This window comes from Chrysemys picta, chromosome 7 (genome assembly GCF_011386835.1).
Source record: "Chrysemys picta bellii isolate R12L10 chromosome 7, ASM1138683v2, whole genome shotgun sequence".
Classification (NCBI taxonomy): Eukaryota; Metazoa; Chordata; order Testudines; family Emydidae; genus Chrysemys; species Chrysemys picta.
The window spans coordinates 48,911,117-48,935,672 of NC_088797.1; the positions used below are offsets into that span (position 1 = coordinate 48,911,117).

The 24,556-nt window shown below is 48.2% G+C and overlaps 1 protein-coding gene across 2 annotated transcripts in view; it reads left to right on the forward strand.

Annotated features, from left to right (window-relative positions):
- CACNA2D2 (calcium voltage-gated channel auxiliary subunit alpha2delta 2) overlaps positions 1-24,556 on the forward strand; it is a 590,375-nt gene that overhangs the window by 21,775 nt on the left and 544,044 nt on the right. For both annotated transcript variants that reach the window (XM_042861788.2, XM_042861789.2), the window contains exon 2: positions 1,245-1,326. In XM_042861788.2, coding sequence (XP_042717722.2) covers positions 1,245-1,326 — 82 coding nt within the window. The remainder of the gene's footprint in view (positions 1-1,244; positions 1,327-24,556) is intronic.

The following is a 24,556-nucleotide window of genomic DNA, read 5'->3' on the forward strand; positions in this document are numbered from 1 at the left end:
AAGGTTCAGTGGCAGCAGGGCTGTAGTGTGCGTGTGTAAAGCCTTGATCTGGGGGAATTTTTCTGGATTTAAAATGGGCCAAGGCCGATAGCTCTATTGCTTTCTGCTCTCTCCACTGCATGATCCTACTTGCTGTGAGGCTGGCTTCCTACTTTCCATTACTGGCCTCAGTTTCGTCTACTCCTCTTTGGCTCCTTTTTCTGATGCAGCACTTAGAGATAAAAGGTGCCATGGGAATAGCACTGAAAATAATAATAATTGGGATGTAGACAAGCCAGCAGCACTTTTCCAGGCCAGGTGGGAGCTTTGACATTTGCATGGCCAGGAATTAAAGAAGTCAGGGAAGCTCATTAAAAGCAGAGGAGGATTAAAAGCTGTGGATTTGAAGAGTGGTGTTACAACTATATCTATCTATAATTTTTTTTATTATTATTATTTTTTTTTTGGGTGGAGGGGCGAGTATGGAGTGTGCTGTGGACAAATGCAGGCTTGCCAGCAATGGGAACTCTTGCCATAAAGTGATCTGTACAGAGGAGTGACATGGTGTAGTCCATGCTGCAGCTTCCCATTCTGGTCAAGTAACCCAAGAGGCAGCTTTGCCAATAACTTCTCCTCAGACCTGGCAGCAGCACCCTCTTATGGGAGTGAGAAATATTGGGGCTGCTTATTAGCTGAGCCCTGGGATTCTCCTGATCCAATATTAGGCTCCCAAGTGTGTCAATGCTGTCTTGTGGCCTTGCAATCATATAAATTAACACTGGAAAAGCCCTATTATAGCCTAGAGTCCATTCCCTTGCTGGGGCAGGGCATAGTCCCCTGCCGGAAGACATGGCTGGTCCTGAACTGGTTCTACGGGTGCTCTTGGCCAAATAGTCCTGCAGGAGCGATAAGCTGTTCTCTATAGCAAAAGCCAAGTACTGAGCCACCCAGGCCTTGAATAGTCCCTTTGGGGTTGCACGATATATGTCTCTCTTGCTTAGTAAAAGGGCGAAAAGAGGCAATTTCTGTTTTTGCCTACCCTCCCCTTCCCCTTTCCTTTGTGTGTAAACTTAAAAGTCCTGAAGCCCCAGCCATAACTCTAAGGGCAGACGTTCTTGGTATTCTGCCCACATCTGGCACTGCAGAAACAGAGCGCAGTAAACTTCGCTGTGGGCACCGATTTCCTTCCTTCCTCCCCCTTCGACTAGCCTGCTGATCTAAGTGTCAGGGCTCTGACTCTGTGCGTCTCTCTCCCCGTCCTGCAGGATGCAGTACTGGACCAGAAGGCTGGAGCAGGAGATTGATGGAGTGATGAGGCTATTCGGTGGTGTCCAGCAGCTCAGAGGGGTAAGCTGTCTCTCTTGCCCTCTATTTCCTTCCTTGTGGTACTGAACAGCTCTCCTATTCTAGAGCAGCTGCCTGTGTGACCGCTTGTAATAAGTCACCGTCTCTCTGTGTGCAGGGTCGTGGCTGCCTGTGCCTCTGATTGCTAGTCAGTTTGATGCATTTATCAAGTGTGCATGTGTGTTTTGTATCCATCTACCTGGGTTTCTATATGGCTGCACATGACTGTTATCTCAGCACTTCGTTGCGTTCTTTCCCTGTACCGCACAGCGTACACACACTAAATCCAGCTGTTTGTGCTGCCAAAGAGAGGCAGTGCTTATATTCGCCTTGTAAATTTAAACTCTCACTCTTAAAACAGGCTGCATAAGCTAGAATAATCCGAGTGGTTGGTTTGCATCTAAATACCATAATGAAACATGGTGATTTTTAGTTGGCGAATAACAATCTGCTTCCCCGTGTACAGGTGTTCACAAATAAAACACCATCGCAGAGGCCCCTGTTTCCTCACCCTTCTGTTCCTCATTGTCCAGCTAAGCTGAGAAGCCAGGGACTGAATGGTCTGTGGCAGCAGAACACCCTCCTCATTCCTGGAAGTGATTCCTCCAAGTCCGAATTGGGGTAGTGAAAGGCAAGCCTGCCCTATTTCTGCCCATGCTGTACCGGCACTATGGAGAGAGAGAGAGAGAGTGAGAGAGAGGACTTCAGCCTCTAGGGCCTCCTTTTCCCAACACTTCTACCCTCATCTTATTAGTTATTTTAAATGGACTAATCTGAAATAAATATTGAAACACTGGAGGTGTAAAAAGCAACAAAGAGTCCTGTGGCACCTTATTGACTAACAGACGTATTGGAGCATAAGTTTTCGTGGGTGAATATCCACTGTGTCTGACGAAGTGGGTATTCACCCATGAAAGCTTATGCTCCAATACGTCTGTTAGTCTATAAGGTGCCAAACGATTCTTAGGCTGGATCTGTAAAAAGCAACAAACATGGCTACCCCTCTGATACTGGAGGTGTGAGGATCCTAAAGACATCAGGCTCTTGCAGCATGCTAGATATATTGCTCCACCACTACAAAGCAATATGTATATATTTCTGTGTCTGAATCTTTCATTTACACTGGTTTAAAACAGGTGCAACTCCTTTGTTTTGACAGCAGTTACTCTAGTTTCCTACCATTGACTTTGTGGCCTTGTCTAAATGCAGAAGTTGCACTGATTTAAGTTTAAATTGTTTTTTAAAAGGATTGAGTTAAACAGGTGCAAAACCCCATGTAGACGTTCTTCATTTGGTTTATTTCAGGTTAGCTTAAATCACTACTATTTGACTTAGGCTAAATGGATATAGGCCAGGTTTATATTCATTTAAGAGCGACCACATCACCTTTTGACTCAGTTTAAGTAAACAAGTTTTAAAATCATGCTGTTAGTTAAATTGGGGCAACTTTGCATATAGACAAGCTCTCGGATCAGAACTGGGCTCTTGGTGTTGAGCTACCAGCACATCCTGTATAGGGTTAGACATCTATATGGTTGGTTGTGTGTGTGAAGACACAATGGACAACATGCTCTTCAGAAGAGCACCTAGGAAGGACCACTACTTAGTTCCACATCTGCGACTGCAGATATAATTTATTCTCCTTTTGCTTTTTGCTCCCATGCACTTTAAATAGATGCATCGGAATCCAAAATGAAATGGTATTAGACAGAAGATTAACATTAAGTTGCGCTCTACTTTATCAGCCCTTGTTTCCCATTGGCCAGTCAGTAAATTGCAGGTAAGGGTGATCACTTCCTTCTGTTTAATTATTCTTGTGGCATAGGGTTCCCCAAGCTGTAATTGAATAGCACAGGATCAGTTGAAATCAGACAGGATTAAAGTCCACAGGGCGAATAACTTTGGTATCTAGCGAAGCAGAAAGAGAAATTTGTACGCTGTTCTTATATCTGGTGACTGTACAAGCAAGCAGTGGACTACTGACAACTTTTGACATCACCCTACTGAATGTCTTGTTGTAATCGTAAAAGAATAGCCAAGGTTATCTATGGATCAACAAATGGGGGACTCCTGGTATGGTGCTTAAGGGTTGATTTCATAAGCAGAATTTAAAATGAATGACACATACTTTAGAGGGCAGATCCCCAGTTGGTGCAAATTGGCAGAGCTTCATTGTCTTCAAACCTAGCTCCCTTTCATCCCAAAGAGCTTTACAAACTGTACACACATACAGCACTGTTGCCCACGAGTCAGTCTGGGATGCAGTGAGGCAGCTGTTTAACAGCACAGAGCAGTTTAGGACAGGAAGTGAAAAGGGAGTACTGTATCCTATTGGGGATATTTAGGGAGCAGGAGCACATAATTGTTTAAAGTTAGGGACTGACAAATGCTCCCTCTCTTTCAAAAAGTGCCATCTGGACAGGGCCTTGGGTTTGTGTCTCATCTGAAAGACACTACCTCCAGCAAAACCCCACTCTCTTAACATCACGAAGGCACTTTGGTTTGGGACTGACTCAGACAACAAGAGCACCAGCTGAATCACCATGAGCGGAGGGGAGAATGGAATACAATTTTGTGAGAAGCTATGGGAACTGAAGCTTGCATCTAAATGGAAATGTCTTCTTGGAGCTTGTAAAAAAGGATGATTATAAGGCAGATGTAATTCCCTGTGAGACAGGTAGGGGAAAGAACGATGGATGAGTGCTGCTTTCAGTATTAGAGACTGGTTATTTTGTCTTCTGAGTGCGGGAAATCTGGAAACCAAAAGCAGAAAGGGAGAAAATGTGAGGTTGGAGGTATTGGGGCTATTTCCAAGTCAGGACCCAGATTTGGATCTGATTGTTGTAGCCGTACAATGGGCTGAACCAAACAGGTGTTTGTCTAACCTGCTCTTAAAAACCTCCAATGACAGAGGTTCCACAACCTCCCCAGGCAATTTATTCCAATGCTTAACTACCCTGACAGAAAGTTTCCCTAATGTCCAACCTAAACCTCCCTTGCTGCAATTTAAGCCCATTGCTTCTTATCCTATGCTGAACAATTGTTCTCCCTCTTCCTTGTAACACCCTTTTATGTACTGAAAACTGTTATGTCCCCTCTCAGTCTTCTCTTCTCCAGACTAAACAAGCCCAAATTTTTCAATCTATCCTCATAAGTCATGTTTTCTAGACCTTTCATTATTTTTGCTGTTCTCCTCTGGACTTTCTCCAATTTGTCAACATCTTTCCTAAAATTTTGTGTCCAGAACTGGACACAATACTCCAGTTGAAGCTGTATCAGCGTGGAGTAGAGAGGAAGAATTACTACTTGTCTTGCTTACAACACTCCTGCTAATACATGCCAGAATGATGTTCACTTTTTTTTTTCCCCAACAGTGTTACTCTGTTGACTCCTATTTAGTATGACCCCCAGATCCCATTCCGCAATACTCCTTCTTAGGCATTCACTTCCCATTTTGTATGTGTGCAGCTGATTGTTCCTTCCTAAGTGGAGTCCTTTGCATTTTGTCCTAGTTGAATTTCAACCTATTTTCTTCAGACCATTTCTCCAGTTTATCTAGTTCATTTTGAATTTTAGTTCTATCTTCCAAAGCACTTGCATCCCCTACCAGCTTGTTATCATCCTCAGACTTTATAAGTGTATTTCCTCTATACCATTATCTAAATAATTGATGAAGGTATTGAACAGAACTGGGCCCAGAACTGATCCCTGCAGGACCCCACTTGATATGCCCTTCCAGCTTGACACTGAACCACAGGTAACTACTCTCTGGCTTTCTCAAACAGTTATGCACCCACCTTATAGTAGCTCCATCTTGGTTGTATTTCCCTAGTTTGTTTATGAGACGGTCATGCGAGACAGTATCAAAAGCCTTACTAAAGTCAAAATATACCACATCTACTGCTTCTCCTCCATCCACAAGGCTTGTTACCCTGTCACAGAAAGCTATTAGGTTTGTTTGTTTTGACACAATTTATTCTTGACAAATCCATGCTGACTGTTACTTATCACCTTCTCTGCTAGGTGTTTGCAGATTTGCTCCATTATCTTTCTGTATCTTTTTCCTCAATACGCACCTTACCATGGCACTTGCAGAATCTGGAATGGGTAGGTTTAGGGACTGTGGCATGTACCTGATGTGTATGCATTTTAAGCAAATTTATACCTGTATACAACTAGCGCACACGCTGATTGTTCCCCTCTTCCCCCAGACTTTGTGTGTTGCTTTTCATGGCAGGGGATCCAGAACTAACACTGAATGTGCTTGGGGGCTGTAGCTCTGTGCATGTATGTTCTAGCTCTGTCTGCGTTTCCCAAGTTAGATTGCAGATTCATGGAGCCAGGACTTTCTTTGTAAATTTCTGTACAGCACCTAGCACAACAGGAGCCCTGATTGGGACCTCCAATATTATGTGGATCTAAATTTGGTGATTCATGCCCTTAGCTCCTCATGGGGTATTGGAGAAAACCAGCTTCTGCCTGAACAGCGCAGTCCACATCCTTGAACCCCTGCCAGCGTACATTCTGGGTCCCGCTGTCATCTCTCACAGGTTTATGGAGAGAGCAAGTGCTGGGGAAGGTGCTGCTCCAGAAATGGATCTTCAATCCAGGCCTGACTATACCCAGTAAATAACAATAATAGAAATTCCCTCCTCAGCTTTGTCAGGGTTATTTATTTTTTATTTTTTTTTGGTTGCTGTGAAAGGATGTGGGACTGAAACCTCATAACTGTTTTGGCCTATGAGGCATGAAATTTATTGTCAGAAAGCTGGTCTCTGGGAACATAATGATGCTGAATATTTTATTCTGCCCACCTGAGAATGACTTTTTTTTATTTTAACTCTTAAGTCATTTCCTGGAGTTGGCATACTAAATGTCAAGTGCCCTGTTTCTTCCTCCTCCTGAAGCCTGAAGGTACAGTCATCTTGTGTGCCTCTTTGATGGACGTTTTTTGAGCTTGCACCACTTCAGATGCATCTTTGTTTTTGTAAATTGTTTTTTCTTTGCAGTCAGAAAAGGGCAAGAGAGGCCTGGGGTTGCAGTGAGGTGGCATGCCAAAGTGCTGGCTTTTCAGCTCAGAGATATAGGTTCAGCATTCCCCTAAGGCCCTGATCCTGCATCGGACTATATGTGTGCTTAAGTGTTTTCAGGGTTGGAGCTTCAGACCTGGCCTCATCTGCTTAATCCAGTGGCCAGAGATGCTAATGATTAAACCCTCATTGACTTCAGTGGTGCAGGATCAGGCTCTGTATTTTTTTGTCCCAGATGTGACTTCAGAGACAAAACCCGTGATTCTCAGGGGTTTGGTGTGGTTTGTTCCCTCCCATCCAAATCCATGGTCTTGGTCACCCGAGCCAGCTCCTCCGTGAATCCTTACAAATTTGACTCTATCCAGCGTAGTGGAGTGTGGGGTTTTCAAGTAGTCATTCGATATAATTAACCTGTTTAAAATTAAGGTATATTTTATTCACAAACATAACTTCCAGTCTTCTTTTGTGTTTGCTTTGTTAGAAGCAATTTAGAATATTTAGAATACTTTTAGAATATTTCCCCATGGTCACAGCAGTCCTCTCAGCATTTTGCAGGACAGGTAATGTAATACTGACATTGTGTGCTGCCACGTCCCTAAAATTCTAGCTCTCTTCCCATGTTTTAGTGTGGTCATAAACTACCAGTTTTAGTCAGAAAGTGACAGTGAATTAGCGATTTCCTGTTGTAGTCTGTCTTCACATCACAAAAAGCACCACAGAGTTTGGTGCTATGCTCAAGAGACCTAGGACTGGAATAGCAGCGGGTGCTGCAGGCGGGATTGAGGTACATTGGCAGAGGTGTGCATGTGTGTTTGGGTCTTAGGGAGCGCAGGACTGGTGTAGCAGCGGGGCTGTGGGTGGGATTGAGGGGCATTGATGGAACTGCGTAGGGGGTGGGGCTGAAGGTTAGTTGCATTGGCAGAGCTGTGGGGGAGGACTAGAATCACAGAGGGGCTGTGGCTCAGGATTGAGAGGCTGTCTGCTGGTAGTCAGGGTTGATTGAGGTACCTCGGGGGTCTCTGTTTGTCACTATGGTACATTACATAGAGCTTGCTTGCACCATGCTTGACTCACGTAGTGCTATTAGTACCCTGGGTTCACAATAAGTAATTCATAAATTTTAAATATAAAAGGCAGAGGAACTCGTATCACAGACTTGAGGCAGGCCCAGTGCCCACAGGTGCTGTGTAAACTCCCTCTTGCCAACACAGCTCAGTCCTGACCTGCGGTGCTCTCCTGCAATTTCTGTCATGGGACGTCTCACAAATCTGGCAACGCACCTCAATATTGGCCTCCATTACAGTCTTGCATTTGCGCTGCCTGGCCTCTTGTGAGCAGCTGCAAATTGTGCAGCATTTTTATTTTTTGTGAAACCGATGAGACTGCCAGGCTCTTCTCAATTGTTAATTAAACTGCATGTGAACCCAGATCTCCAAATATGAAAGGCTGGTGCCTCAAACCAGCGTCATCTGCCCCTCTTGCCTCTTCCCAGCACTTTCACCCTCAGACTGACGGCGTTGATCCTTTGCTTCAGTCCTCACAGCCGGGTGAAGAAAAACCCAGCTATAGAATTGCGACTGTTGGGATCCCTTGGCTTGTCTGCCGCCATGGGGCATGCCACAGGGACAGGCCCAAAGGCTGACCCCAGGGACGTTGTGCTCTGAAGATCTTCGTGTCAGTGTTACTCTGGCAGGTGGGAGTTAGCAGTGAGGCACTGTGGGACAGGCAGAGAAGAGCAGATGCAGGGTCCCTCCCTTTCTCCTGCCTCTGCAATCGGCTGAACCAAGCTGACAATCCCCTCTCGAATCCAGCAGGCTGCCTCTGCCACCCTCTCCAGAGAAGTAGGTCGTGGTGACTGGCTCGGCCCTGCGTCCTTTTCATCCAGCACCAGCTTGCTGCCTGCAGATCATGCTGCCCTTTTTGTCTCCTAATGGTGATGAGGAAACACCCAGTCCATAAAGGTCCAGATGGCCCGAAAAGCTGAGCCGTCAGCTGGGCGTGAGGAACAGCTTGTTGGCAGAGCTCGGCAGCCGGCTGCCCTCCAGCCCATCGATGCTTGATCCTCCTCTACAGGTGTCACTGCAATGTTGGGGAAAGCACAGAGATTGAACAGGGTGCATGGGGGAGGGCATGAGTTTAAAGCCAAGGCCGCCCATGCCGATCCCACGGAGGGCTTCCTCTGTTAACGGGCAATCCCGTGGTGGGTGTGCCCTTCTGGATGTAGCGTTCCTCCTTCGAAGGCTCTGCTGAGCACCGTGAAAGAGAGATGGCTCCAGTCTCTCCTAAACTGACATCTAATTTTTCTTCAGTGGCTTTTTTTGTTTGACTGCATCGGGACTTTCACTTCTTGTTGTGCTCTGCTTTCCCAACTCTTTACCTCTACGTGACTGTCTGGCACCCCTGCTTGCCTGGAAGTTGTCTTATTTGTTAATGTTGGGGGTTTGTAGAAGTGAGGGACTTGAGCACTGGCTGGGGATCTGGATAGTGTGGCCAGATATTGTGCAAGCTTCTCCAACACCACCTGCTGTTTGAATTCCACGTGTCCAAACACCTCTGCTTGTGCACATCGGTCCTGGCCTTTTTGTGAGCTGAGACCTACCTTCCCACCAAATTGTCGGAGTTGGATGTGCGCCAGTGAGGATTCAGTTTATTTTAAAGTCTTTGTTCTGAGCAAAGATTTGGATTCGGGTCTGCAGAGCTGAAGGGTGAGTGCATGGAACCCACTGTAGCTCCTGCCCTTGTCCTTCTCATGTCTCTCTGCAATCTGCTGTTTCTCACCCTTCTGTGTTATTGTGGCCCCTATACAAATGTCGATAAAGAGCAAGAGAGTTTTTTTTAATGACATCAGCTGGTGAGAAGCATCTTTGTGAGGGTAGCTGCCAGTGTGTTTCTGTTCAGTCTTCTAATGATAATGATACAGGTAACTGTGAGAATTGCATGTACTGGATGACGCTTTCTGTAGCTGGGTAATGTTACCTGTTTGTGAGCCTGAATGCCGATCTGTCTGGGGCAGGGGGCTGTGGAAGGGATCCCTCTTCTGCCTTGAGGATGATGGAGCGTTGCGTTGCTTGCCTTAATTTCCTTTGGGTGAGGAGGACTCTCACTGGGAATTCAGGGGGTAGTGGTAGGGATTTGGACAGTGTCCGGAGTGTTTGTAAAAATGAACTGGTATTGCAGTAACAGAGATCAGGGCTCCATTGTGCTAGGAGCAGTACAGACACTTACTGAGAGACAGCCCCAGCGAGCTTCCAGTCTAAATAGACAAGACGACAATGGGTGGAAGGGGAAACAGAAATGCACATGGGGGACATGACTTGGCCAAGGTCTTATATCAGATGAGTGGAAGCGCACCCGTATCCTGACTCCCAGTCGAGTGCTCTAGCCACTAGACCATGCTTTAAAACCATCCTCTGGTGATGGGGAAGAAGTTGGTCTTGCCCATCTTAAAAGCCAGAATCTATCCTGAGTGTGCTGAGGTGTGTTTAAGTATGGAGGGTTCCTAGGGATTGGATTGCGGCTAGAGCCCATAGGAGGAATTTCTGTTGGAGTCAAAATCCTGAGCAGTAGCTCTGCTGCCCATGTTGTGGGTGCATTGTGCTCTGTGCTGAGAAAGTAGGTGGGGTTCTGATTAATTTCCACCCCCTTCCTTCCCACTTCCAGACAGCTAGCTTCCCAGGAGGTGCTAGCCAGGAATAGGGACTATGCATCCTGGTGCGATGCTGGCCAGCCTATGCTGATACCCAGCCCCTTACTTCTGTTCCCCACCTATAGGAAGCAAGGTTCATTTGCTGTCTATTTAAGCTTGTACTCACTGTCCTTTCCCCCCCATGCATGCGCACGCTGCCTCCCAATGCTATTGCTCTGTCCTCTCCTGCTCCTCTTGTTTAGGGAGGTGAAGTGTGTGATGCCAGATAAACACATTCCAGTTCCAAACTGATCAGGTTTATTTTAATCTGCCCAGGCCGTTCAACAGCTTTAGCACTCTGCTCAACACTGAGTGCAAAGCTGACTATGTATTACTGAGTGGGAGCGTTTTAACGTTCCCCTTGCAGCAGCTTGGCTGGGGGGGGGGGGCTGCCTGTATCACCCTTTAGCAGGGTCTTTGCAAGTGGTTCCTTCTGGCAGCCCCCTCCTCTTCACCCTTCCTCTCCACTTAGAGTGTATTGCATCCATCCTAAGAGCTGTCAGGGAAACATATGCTCCAGCTTTTAATTCATTTGCATAATGAGGCTAATATGTATGAATAATTCATAGGGGATAGCTGCATGTGGATGTTCACTGCATGGCTTTTGCACCCCTCGTTAAATCCCTTCCACTGGGTGGTGCAAATCCAGTGAGGAGGTGGGAAGGGGTGAGTCTATACTGCAGATTGCAGCCCAGTTGTCTTGGTGGATACAGAAGCTCTTCTCTGAGAGAGGGAGAAACACCCCTTTTTAGCAGGGGAAGCCCAGCACATTACAACAAAGGGGAGAAGCAGCCTAGAAGTCTCAGATGTTAGGCTAGAAACTTGTTTCTTTTAGTGGGAAGCTGTGAATTTAAAATGCTCTGCAATATTTTGAAGTGAAGGTGAGGAAGTGAAGGCGTGCCCTCTAGCGCTTCAGTTTATTATTTATTTAGGTAGAGGCCTTGGTAAAACTTTATTTTGTTCCTGGGCTGATACGTTTTCTCTAGTCACCTGCCCTTTGCCAAGGGGACTGATCATGGGATGGTCTAGACAGTATTTGGTCCTGCCATGAGGGCAGGGGACTGGACTCGATGACCTCTCGAGGTCCCTTCCAGTCCTAGAGTCTATGAATCTATGGAAACATGAATATTTGTCCTCCCTGCATTTAAAACAGTAATAGTTGGGGAAAGATTCCCTAGTTTGCAGGCTCTGAACAGGGCAAAGAACATTCTGGTCTGTTTATTCCATGAGCTGAGTGAGTGGAAAGCTGAGAGTCCCTGGAAATGCTTAGTAATAGGAGGATCTGATTGATTGAACTATGGTGATTTATCTGACACTTTCTCACTTACAACAAATGAGATCACAAACTGATTTTCTCAGTTAAAAAACAAAACAAAAAAACAACCACTCTTGGCTCTCTTCTGTGGTTTTCCAGCCCAGGATCTCAATACACTTTGCAAATATGAATGAATTTTAGCCACACATCCTCCCTGTGGAGCTATTACACGTGGGGAAACTGAGGCAGATTGAGTTGGCAAAGGTCATGTGGTGGAGTTGTGACAAAACCTGACATCTTCTCTGCTGGTGTTGTGCTCTAGTCACTTGGCTGTGCTCCTGCTCATTGTGTTAAAGTGTCTAAGGAGTATAGACCCCACATTTGAAAGAAGTCACTGTCCACAAAAAGACATGTTGTAACCAGAGCTGTGCGGAGGATGGAAGTTCCATTTTTTGCAAAGGGTTTTATTAAGACTTTGAAATTTGGCTTTGATGCAAGTCAGACTAAAAACTAAACACTTTGAAATTCTCTGAAGGAAAATTCCGGGGGGAAAAGAGCTGTTTTGGGTCGATCAAAATGTGTTGTGGTGGTGTTTGTTTTTGTGTTGTACTTTTGTATATATTATAAGGCAAAATAGAAACTTTTTCAAAATAAATGTCATTTCAAGATGAAAGATCGAAATGTTTTTTGTTCCAGAAATGTCAATGTTTCGGCACTGGTGGAAGTTTTTCTTCCTGGTTTTCTTCCAAATTTCTTGACCCAGTTTCATGAAGAACTTTGTTTTTGATGGAACCGGACATTCTGCCGGAATATGGTCTTGTCAAAATTCCTCCAACCAGCTGTTGTAACACAGAGGGGAAGTGGGGAAATCGTGAACCAAAATGTGACCCGTTGCACAAAGCCCAAGTGCTAGAAAGAGGAGTCAGTTTATGTCTGTCTGCTTTCTACTTACTCCAGGCTTCAGGATTAAAACCATCCAGTGAAACTCCAACACAACTCGTCAGACTGACCTGCCTCCCAGGGCTTGGGCCAGGTTGTGCCTGTTAGGCGTCGGCATCAGCATGGTTAGGTGTGGAGCTGATTTGCTTTAGGAGGCAGTGTACGTCCCAGAGCTCCAGCACACAGCTAGCACTCTCCTAAGGGCATCCATACCTGTGGGAATGTGGTAGGGTTATGACGGAGGAAGAGGTGTGCCACCCCGGGAAGAGGCCTTGAAGCTCAACCCAGAACCCTTCCTATGGGAGGCTGCATCCAGCTGTGTGCAAGCCCAGTGCTACTGTCCCTTCTCTAGCTCCCTGGCAACGCAGCGCCGTTAGAGCCAAGTCCCGAAGGCCTACCCCTGGTTGTGGCCTCCCCTAGGCTGTATCATCAACTTTGAGTAACTTTTGGAGGGCCAGAAGGAGGGCAGCTTGCACCCACTTCTTTCTAAATGCTGGCTGGATTACTCCTTCCTCGAGCAGCCCCCGTCCCCTCGCTTGCCCAGAACAGACCCCAGAGACACTGGTAGGGTTTAGGAAAGTGCCAGAGAGACTGCTGAACCCTCCTTCATGAAAGTGGGGGTGTTAGGAGATGCTGACTATGCATGGCTCTTTGGGCCATGATCCAGTGTGGAAACCTCCCCTAGGGGCTGTGTTTGCATATCTCAAACCTGGAGTGCAGTGGCAGGGTCTCTTCCTGTCCCTGACCTGGTATAGTAATAGTTCCCAAAGACCTTGTTTGTAACTCCCTCTGGTTGACAGAACTAGGCTTGAATACTGATGCATTTTCAGATAATTGTCAAGCTGGCAATATCATGGTCTGATGACACAGATTCCATTGACTTAACCGATTTACCCCCAGTATTGTTGATGAGGGGACAGGCCCAGTGTTCAGCAGATGCTGATGTTCGCATGCACACATCTCTCAGATGCACAGCCCTGTTTTTTGAAGTTTCCAACAAATGTTGAATTTGCAGCCAGACACCCAGTGGCAATGCATGTGAGATCCTCATGACTGTTAAACAAAACCATTATGATCTAGGGTGCTGGCATTGCACAGCCATGGGAACAATGAGAGAATGGACAGTGTTCTGGTGCCGTTAATTACCTGGGTTCCGTGCTTGTACTGTGGAGACACCAAGAAACCACATGACCCTCCATTTTAATACTAGGTTAAACCATTAGGTTCAGGCAGCGATTAAACCAAACCAAATCTCTTGAATGCAAAATGAATCAATAGGCTGAGATGGTTAAAGTTCGCCTCCTTAAAAACACACACATACATTATTCTTTAATGGAAAGTTAATTGTCTTAATATTCTCTCCAGATGGTTCTTTTCCTTTACACTCAGCAGGGGAATTGATATAGTTTGGGACACAATCTCCTGTGTGCGGAGCTGATAACTGAAGCTGCAGCTTTATTGCTGATCAGGAATCAAAACAAGAAGAATTTTTTTTTTTTTTTAATGTCCAGCGTGGCTTCAGACTTCCAGGATAAATTGAGGCTGGGGGAGGGGAAATTCTTTCCCACCAAGAAATGCTGGGGGGGGAGGGGGAACTGGGTGGTGGAGTGGTTGCCTTTCCTGTCCCCACCTGGGTCATCAAACCAAAACTTGGTCTCAGACGCCACCATGGGGAGAAATCTGCATTGCTGTCCTGTGATCTGAGACTGTTCGCACATTTCAACACATGAGTATATGTTCCCAAGTACTCTAAAGAGGTGTGACAATGCGGTTCTGGTGGAACCCAACTGAGAGTGCCAACTCAGGACAAATTGCTCAAACAGGGCAGTTACAGCCCAAGGCTGGGGTTTTTTCCACCTCTAAGGCAAACCAAACCAGCCAGACTAGGAGGACTTCGGTCTCACCCCCTGGCTAACCGCAAGTCTCACAAGCAATCTCCTTAGACACCCCAGTTTCCCAGTATTACCACCAGTGCCACTCGTTATGGGGACAAATGGTTATGAAAACCAATACCCCAGTAAAAGAAAAATGTTCTCCTGATCCCAAAGGACCAAGCCCCAGACCCAGGTCAATATACAAATCAGATCTTACCCACAAATCACGCTGTTGCCAATCCTTTAGAATCTAAAATCTAAAGGTTTATTCATAAAAGGAAAAAGATAGAGATGAGAGTTAGAATTGGTTAAATGGAATCAATTACATACAGTAATGGCACAGTTCTTGGTTCAGGCTTGCAGCAGCGATGGAATAAACTGCAGGTTCAAATCAAGTCTCTGGAATACATCCCCCGCTGGGATGGGTCCTCAGTCCTTAGTTCAAAGCTTCAGCTTGTAGCAAAGTTCCTCCAGAGGTATGAAGCAGGATTGAAGACAAGATGGAGATGAGGCATCAGCCTTATATAGTCTTTTCCAGGAGTAAGAACACCTCCTTGTTCTTACTGTGGAAAATTACAGCCAAATGGAGTCTGGAGTCACATGGGCCAGTCCCTGCATAAGCAGGCTAGGCAGAGCTAATCTCAGCTTGTCTGGGATGTCACCCAGAAGCATAGCACAAGTTTGCTATACAGACAGTATAGAGCCAATATTCATAACTTTAACTACAAAACTGATACACACATATAGACAGCATAATCATAACCAGTAAACCATAGCCTTGTCCTAGACACCCCATTTGACCCCCTTTATACAAGATTTGGGCGCCACTACAGGACCTTGGTTGCAACAATGATCTAGACGGTCCCAGTTTATGTCAATAACGTCACAAGAGGATGTCCCTCTTTATATAACCCGTCTTGGCACATGGATGAAATAACAAGATGGCGGTGTTAAAATGCAATGAGGGGTCTGGGATAGGTGGCTCCTCAGCCCTGTAAATTGCAGCTGCAAACTTGCCTGTCAAGTAAGTATATTTATGGGTTCTCATTAAGGTGGAGCACCTCTGACTTCTGACCTGCATAATTTGCATGGGTTCCCTTGTTTCATAGCAGCTTTTGGCTTGCAATAATTTTGCCAGTTTTATAGAGTCCTCATTTCTTTTTAATCATTCAAAGTTTAAAAATTACGGAGCCAGCAGCATCTGACATTGATTCAGGTTTTTTCTCTTTTTGAACTTGGCTGTGATCTGGTTATATCAGAGCACCTTGTTCAAAGACTAAGGGGATGGCTGAAAAGGTTGTGAGTAGAGCTGGTGGAAAACTTTTAATCAAAACAGTTGATCAACAAAAATACTGTTTTGTAAAAAATCTAAATGTTTAGAACAACATGTCAATTTTGACTTAATTTTGTTTGCATGGGGGGCGGGAAGTAACAAAATGCTTTGTTTATGTTGACACATCCCCTTTTGGTATTCTTGGAGTGGAACATTTTGGTTTCTTGTTTCAATCTGATCTTTCAAAAAAAATTAATTTGTTTTAAAAGGTCTAAATAAGAACAAAATGTTTCAATTGACCCCAAATGATGATATCTTGTTCTGTGGGAAATTTTGAGATTTTTTTTTTTCCAGTCCATTTTGGAATGGAAAAAAATTCAAAATACAGTAACTGCTCACTTAACGTCCTACCGCTTAACGTTGTTTTAAAATTACGTCGCTGCTCCATTAGGGAACATACTCATTTAAAGTTGTGCACTACTCCCTTTATAATGTGCAATGCTCCCTTGTAAAGTCAGCCAAATGACAAGTTCCTCTTCTCCGCCTCCTTTCCCCCCCCTCCCTCCCTCCCAGCACTTCCCCCGTTTGGCGGCGCTTAGGACTTTCTGGGAGGGAGGGAGCGAGCAAGCGGGGAAGCTGACCCCCCCACCCCTCCTCCCAGCAGGCAGGGCCACCCGGAACTTAGGGGCTGCAGGGCCCTGGGCTAAGGGGGCCCCGGGGCCCTGGTCTGCAGCTTTGAAGCCCTTTCGGAATGTGGCCCTGCGAGCATGGGCCGGAGGACTCAGGAGGAGCAGGGGCAGCTGCACAGCCAGCGGCCGGAGAGAAGCGGCGCTTTCCCCTTCAAAGCTGGCCCTGCCTGCGGGGGGGGGGGGCAGTTCCTAGAATCGCGGCCATGGGGGCAGTGCTGCGCTGTGCAGAGCCACCTACACACCCCCTGTACCAAACAGGAGCTGCCCCAGGTAAGTGCTCTGCACTTCCTGCCTGCCCCAGCCCTGAGCCTCCTTCCTCCCGCACCCCCACCCTGAGTGCCCTCCTGCATCCTAACTTCCTCCCAGCCCCTGCACCCCCAGCCCTGAGCCCCAGGGGTAAGCCAGAGGCACCTCCCCACCACAATACGGTACAGTATATAATGCTTTTTGTCTGCCCCCCCCAAAATTCCTTGGAACCTAACCCCCCGCATTTACATTAAATCTTATGGGAAAATTGGATGTTTAACATCGCTTCACTTAAAGTTGCATTTTTCAGGAACATAACTACAATGTTAAGTGAGGAGTTACTGTAGTGGAATATCTATTTCCTGCCCAACTTCAGATGGGAATGTGACTTGAAACAGTACGCTTGCTGAAAATGCAGTGCTCGGCCCTGCTTGTCCTGTGATTTGAAGGCAGGCAAACTAGTGAGCCATTGTTCCTTTCCCCTAAAATTCCTTATAATGGAAAAATCCTCCTCTTGGGTGGAGGCAAAGCTTACTACAGAACAATAGCTGTCAGCAATTCATTGGGCAAGATGGGCAACTGGCACGGGCAGGGCCCCCGGAAGGAAGCAGTCTGAGTGGGAAAAGCACTGGACTGGGACTTGGGAGACCTGCGTTCTATTCCTGGGTCTACTGGTGACCTTGGGTAAGTCATGTTCCTTCTCTGTGCCTCAGTTTCCCCATCTGTAAAATAGGGATAATGATACTAAACCCCTGTGTAAAGCACTTGAGATCTATGGAATACAAGAGCAGGGAATTAGTGGTGGTGGTGTTAGAAAATTCCACTGCTGGGAGAAACTGCCTTCTGGGGAGCTGTATTACATTGTGGAGTGATCTCCCGCGGGGAGCAGTAGAAGTTCCATCACTTGTGTCATTTACAACTTGCCTGAGCAAAGCCCTGTAGAATATACGTTAAGGAACAGTGCTAGCTGTCCTGTGTGAGGGACTTGACCCCGAACAGGGCTTTTCCACCTCCAATTTCAGGGACAGTATTCAGAGAGAAGGGAAGGGAGGAGAGAGAAAATACAGGAGGGAACTAAAGGAGAGCAAAGCAGCAGGAAGGCAACACGACAGTTATCTGTTGTTCTATCTCCTCTCTTCTACGTCATTTCTTTCTGAGTTCTGGGTCTGACTCAAAGTCCATTGAAGTCAAAAGAGGCCTAAGTCCTCCAAGGGATTTCGGATCTGGGCTGGAGGGGCTCCTCTTTGTCCTGTCTCTCTTATCACCTGTCTTCATTTTAACCCCCGACCACTGTCTTGTGATTTTTGTTGTTGGTTGCTGTTTTGGGGTGGGGATATTTTTGCCTTTTAAGATTCAGATTGTAAGAATTTTGGGGCAGGGACGGTCAATTATTATATGTTTGTACAACAGCCAGCACAAAGGGGACCAGCCTGCTCCTGGCCTGTGGGCACTTACCATGTAATATTTACATTACTGTAAGAGTACCAAAAAGTCTCTCTATCCAAACATGGTATAAATGTTCAAGGGAAGAACGACGGGAAGTGACAGCAATTTCTTCGGAGAAAAGTTCAGGTTAGCTGGGAGGCTATTGTTCAAACAGGTGGTGCTAGTGGTGTGAAAGAGAGATTTAGAAGCTTGTTCTCGGAGTTGCACTAGTTCTCATCTCCAGGGCCTCCAGCAAAAGAGGAGGAGGGAGCAGATTTGCACAGTTTCCCATTGCAGCTATAAAGCCAGGTACCTAGAGGGGGAGGAGACAGCATATCCAATGGGTTTATGTGGCTGGGGGAGCTGTGTTTCTGTCATAAAGAGGCTTGTATTGGTAAATGCCGGATTACTCTCAAAGGTAAGTAAGCCCATAGAAGAAACTACGGTTGGTGAGCAGAGAGAAAGAAAAGGGGGATTTATTCCTGGGCTGTTTTTTGAAAGATTTGTTACACAATAGAACTCACTTTGCTGCTCAGTCTGCTGCTGCTCTTTAATTGGCAGAGCTTTGGGGTTGTGTTTCAGTGCAACCCTCTGTAGGCAGGGTATGGGACTGGGAGTTGGGAGACTTGGACAGGGATCTTCAGAGAAGATTGGTCCGCAGATCCCAGTGACCTTTAGGGAGTTGGCTGCTCAGCCCCCTTTGCAATCTCTGCCACTGACTGACTTTGTGACCTTGGGCAAATCGCTTAAAAGTGAAGTGTGCAAACTTGAGTTCCCACAGTTAGGAATCTGAATAAAAGTGGCCTGACCATCAGAGGGGCTGAGCCCCATAATTCCCACAGAAGCCAATGAGAGCAACTTGTCCTGGGCATCTCTGGAAAAATCAATCCCTCTTATTTGGGCACCCAAGTTTGAACATTTTGGCCAACTTCTTTGCCTCAGTTTCTCCATCTGTACAATCCCCATTGTACAGATGGAGAAACTGAGGCAAAGAAGTTGATAGAAACTACTGTAGAAGTGCTAGATATCAGAATTCATTTGCGGGCTACTTCAACCTCAAGGAGGAGTCCTGTGGCAGGTGGCATTTCTCATCGTCCTCCTTTGCAGAAGATATGAGTGGCATATGGGAATGGATACTTTCCTTCCCCCTCCAATTTACAAAGGGAAAGGGATGACCTATGACTTCACCCAGGTAGTAATTACTCTTAGTGTTCACTCTAGTATAAATGCTGGCTGTTTAATATTTGAGGTAAATATAAAGAGAACGTTCATCCCATCTAGTCTGTGCCGTAACATCCAGTATATGATGAATCTTTGCTGCTTTGGTATCCATTGAAAAAAGAAATCCTGACCTAATAATACTATCCACCCCTCTAGTGTATTTTGTCTTTGATCCCAATGTGATTTACAAATGCTAACTTGCTCTTGCTTCACGCCACTCTGAAGTAGGTAAGGGTTTCTCCCCAAGTTTTAGAGATGGGTAAACTGAGGCGCAGAGAGAAGTGACTTGCTCTAGGTCATACTGTGAATCGGTGGCAGAGTTGGGAACAGAACCCAGGGATCCTGACCTCAAGTCCCATGTTCTAAATACTAGACAAAACTCCCATGTATCTTTAATATTAACAGGGGCTTCAGTTGTAACTCTTGGCTGACTATTGCAAGTGCCAGCAACAAAGTCTGGTGCTTGGAAATGCACATGAGAGAAACAACTCTGAGCTTTGAATTCTCTCCTTGGAGGCTTGCTCATAGGATGCACTGTATGCAGAGACTCCTTAATTTTGTCCACGTTGCTTTATTCTGTTATGGTGCCTTTGCTTTGAGCTTATTCTTGTCTCCATCCCCGGCCTGGCTGCTGGGCTCCCATTGTGGGCTCTCTCTCTCTGTCAGTGAGTTGGGGTGTGAGGAGCCGTGGCCCCAATCACTGAGCTCTGCAGCCAGAGCTGCAGTTTTTCACTGGCTTCCCTCCTCGGGTGTGTGCTAGCTCTCAAATGACATTTTGAGGAGCCTGCAGCATTCTGAGGAAGAAAATTAATTGGTTTTGACAAACCACAGCAGTCCCTTGGGTGCCTGTGAGCGCAACATTTATTGAAACCAGGCAGGAAATCAAAAAGCTCTGGTGTTCATTCACCTTTAGTGCCACTGTAAAAATATTCTTAACCTCGCTCAAGACTCTCACCAGGCATTTGAATTGTCCGCTCACTTTTTAATATAGCCTCCTTTTTCTTTTGAAAAGGGAATTCAGTGGTTGTGAAAGGTGCCGGAATGACAGAGCTGGGAACTGATGGCCTCTATTTATCCACACTGTAGATACACCAGCAGGTCAAGCTTCTCTTGTTTTGTGCCTCAACCCTGACCTGCAGCCGTATGCTCCAGGAGCAAAAGGGGAATCGCAGTCTCCAGGAACATTTAGTCCTTAGCCTGTCTGAGACTGCCGAATAAGGGCGCAGACTGGGCCCTGTCTGTGTATCAGCACAGACGTGCTAGCCAGTAAACGGCTCTAGGCGAAGCGTGCTAGAGAACTGTTTCTGATCACCGCTAGTGTGGTCTTGGCATCAGCCACTTAGAGAAGTGAGACTGCTAGCAGAAACCATCACCTAACCCCGTCCATGCAGGATTCTAGCACAACTGTACCACAATTTGTAACCCTATTAAGCAGGGGTGCAAAGCATGTTACAGCCATAGGTGTGTTTTAGGAAAATGGTTTCAAACGTGGGCGCCAGCCAAGGTATGGCATTGGTTGGGGTGGGGCCACCTGTCTGTCTGCTAGGGACTGACCTGAGGCTGGCTGTCATTCTACACTGGTTGGCTGGTGGTGATGATTCTTGGTCAGTGTGAGATTTGAATTAGTGTTTGCCTGCTTTAAAATACCCAGTGATGCTCTTCATGTCTGTTTAAATCAGTGGGGTCGCTCCTGGCTATATGCTATCACAAAATGTGATTGTTAATAATGCCATTTGGGATCGCCACCTATGAGCTGTTGTAGGAACATTACTTAATGACATCATCATGTATGTGCAGTCATGGCATCACTATTTTAATGGGGTGCTGTCTGTGGGTGGTCTCAGGAATGTTTTCACAATTGGGTCACCATCCCTAGGCAGCTCCTGGTTCTTCTTCGAGTGATTGCTCATGTGTATTCCACAATAGGTGTGCATGCTCGCCACGTGCACTGGTGCCGGAAGTTTTTCCCTTAGCAGTATCCGTAGTGGGGGAGCACCGCTGTGACCCCTGGAGTGGCGCCGACATATCGCGCCATAAAGGGGGCTGCGTGCTCCCCCCACCCTCAGTTCCTTCTTGCCGCCAGTGAAGGTAGTCGGAACTTGCTCCTGCTGAGCGTAGCTGTAGCGTATCTAGCTTAGTGGTATCCAGTTTCACTGATCTCTTCCATTAGTGAACTTTCTTTCGCGAGTGCCTGACTTGGGGCATACCCGGTGGCCCAGGCTTCAAGTTGTGCAACTCCTGTTGCAACTCCATGCCCAGAAGCGATCCTCACAATCAGTGACTTTGCTGTCTGGGCGAGTCTCACGTTAGTGAGAAGTGCAAGATCTGCCGCTCCTTCAAGCCGCGGACGAAAAAGGAGCGTGAGATCCGACTCCGGGATCTTTTAATATAGTCTGCATTGGCCCCGGCACCGGCGTGTCGAGCTGACATCGTGCTGGGCTCCGCGTCGTCGGCACGCGGTGAAGAGCCTCGGTTGCACCGTTCTAAATCGGCTCCTGGCACCGCGTCCTCGGTGCACAGCAAAGCGCCATCAACGTCCCGGCACCGCTCCCCAGCTAAGAAGCCAGGGAAGTCTCATCGGCGCCGAGAGAAGAACAGGGATGAGGCCAGACCCAAGTTGGGCAGCCCGCGATCCGCACCGGGACAGAGACCTCCGACTCGCACTGAGCGGAGTAGTCCAGTCCCGTCCATGCGAGCCTCACCTGAGGTACGTATGCCTTCAACACTGGAGGCAGCTCAGGCCGCGTGTGATATACTGACACTTCCGGTGCCGGGAGCGCCACCGCAGTCGGGCCCCCGGTCCCGTGGGAAGCCGCCTTTGGGCGCCTATCAGCACTCCCCGGAGGTGTTGGAGGCCGAGGCACCTTCCCGGGTCGAGGTGCTGATCAGAGCCCCGCGAGGCGCGTCAATTCCGCATCTGGACTCTTCCAGGAGTGGATCCCACTCCTCTGGCCTTGAGTGCCGTCGAGGAGGCGGCAAGAGACAGCACCGTTCCTCTTCCAGCAAGTCCGAGAGGGACAGGTCGTGACACCGTCGGCACTCACGCTCCTACTCGGGCGCCTGCCTTCACAGATGCCATGCTCGTGGCGCGTTCCAGGAGTCCCCGGCACCATGGCCACAGGCGCCGCAATGAATCCAGGGACAGCTCCTTGGACATATGTCTCGACCTCCTCTAGGTCGAAGTCTCGGGGCAGGAGTCGTCATGATCAGGACCGCTCCAGCCGTTCTTGCGGCACCGTGCGCTCCTCCTGGACCTCGGCGTCGGACCGCAGCCGTTTCTCCCACGGCCGCACCGCACCACAGGACCAGCCTGCCCTGCTGGCGCCCGATGCACCTCTGCTCCAGGCCATGCCCTGGCAGGGACAGTGGTGCTAGTGGGCACTGTGGCCTCAGGCACCTGCGCAGCCAGACCCTCGCTCTGTGGCTGGAGCCTCTCAGTGCCGACCCGCGTCACGTTCCCGGCACCGAGATCAAGTTGTGTGTGCCGAACCCCTGGCACCGACTCGGCACCGAACCCGGAGGTGGAGCCCATGATGCCATTGGCCGCTGAAGGCGCTGCGCCGTCCACCTCTTCGGCGCAGGGCAATTCGGTTGCGGTATCGCCTCCCTCTTCCCAGGAGGACTTTAAAGCCCACCAAGAGCTGCTTCGGAGGGTGGCAGCCAACCTCGAGCTCCGGGCCGAGAAGATGGAGGAGCTGTCCGACACCCCCTTCAGTGTCCTCGCCTCCTCGGTACTGGGGCATGTGGCGCTCCCTTTCCATCAGGGAGTTGCCAACATCACCACTGGCCTTTGGCAGACCCCGGCCTCTCTTGGGCCTATTTCCAAGAAGGCCGAGAGGAAGTACTTCGTCCCCGCGATGGGTCTCGAGTACCTTTTATACCCACCCAGCTCCAAACTCCCTAGTGGTTGAATCGGTCCACCACCGCGAGCGGAATGGCCAGCCTGCGCCTACACCAAAGGACAAGGATGCTCGTAGACTTGATGCCTTTGGTAAAAAGGTTTATTAGTCAACGAGTTTCCAGCTCAGAGTGGCCAACCATCAGGCGCTTCTGAGCTGTTATGAGTTTAACCTGTGGGGATCCCTCCCCAAATTTGAGCCCCTCATTCCTGACAAGGAGGTGAAGGAGTTCAGGGCGTTGGCTGAGGAGGGTGCTACCACCGCCAAAGCGGCTCTCCAGGCGGCTTCGGACTTGGCAGACACAGCTGCTCGTTCGATGGCTTCTGCTGTCTCCATGCGACGGGCAGCATGGCTCTCGCTTTCGGGGCTGTTGTCAGAATCCCAGTCCATAATGCAGGACCTGCCGTTTGATGGCAAGGTCCTTTTCGCGGACCAGACAGACACCCGTCTGCACAGGACTAAGGACTCCCGTACCACCCTGCAGACGCTAGGCCTCTACGTCTCACCTGCTAAGGACAAACCCAGGCCTCAACCCTCTGCTCCGCAAGCTAGGGGCAGATATGAATCCCCGCCTAAGCGGCAGAGGGATCTAAGACGTCGGTCCCAACACCAATCCTGCTTGGTCCCACGGCCTAGAGCCTCGAAGGCCAAATGGCAGGGAAAACGGCGTTTTTGACTTGCTGCGGGGGGTCACCGGGCCTGTTGCCAGTGTACGTCCCACCCAGTTAATAAAGTTACCTTTTCTAAACCGTGTATCAGACTTCCGACTGTGGTGGTCCCATATCACGTCAGACCAATAGGTCCTCGGTACCATCTCCCAAGGGTACAAGCTGCAGTTTGTTTCAGCCCCTCCCACCTGTCCCCCATCCGGGCAGCCGGATGGGGCCCCAGAGCATGCCCTACTCCTCTACCAGGAAGTAGAGCGCCTCCTCTCTCTGGGAGCGATGGAAAGGGTACCTCGGGAATACCAGGGCAGGGGTTTTTACTCCAGGTATTTCCTCATCCCCAAGGTGAAGGGTGGGCTTTGACCCATCCTCGACCTGCAGAACCTCAACCAGTTTCTGGTGCATTGCAAATTCCGCATGGTGTCCCTGGCCTCTATTATTTCATCCTTAGACCAGGGGGACTGTTTACGGCGCTGGACCTCCAGAATTCGTACTTTCACATCCACATTTTCGAGGGTCACAGGCGCTACCTTCGTTTCCTGGTAGGTCAGGACCACTTCCAATTTACGGTCCTCCCCTTTGGCCTTTCTGTTGCTCCCAGGGTATTTACAAAGTGTATGGTGGTGGTGGCGGCTCACCTCAGGAGGAAAGGGCTGCAGATCTTCCCCTACCTTGATGACTGGCTGCTCAAGGGTCTCGCGCTCTGGTGCAGCAGCAGATGAAGTTCCTGCTAGACACCTGCGCAGCTCTAGGCCTATTGGTAAACGAGGAGAAATCCACGTTACTTCCAGTTCAGCGCATAGAATTCATAGGGGCGCTGCTAGATTCCCGAGTAGCCACGGCCTCCCTCCCACGGGACAGGTTCGAGACGCTCAAGGCTCTCATCGTCTCCGTCACGGCCTTTCCGATAACCAAGGCACACGCGTGCCTTCAAATACTAGGCCACATGGCAGCATGCACCTATGTGGTGCGACATGCCAGGCTTTGGATGAGGCCCCTCCAGCTTTGGCTGGCCTCCTGGTACTCCCAGGC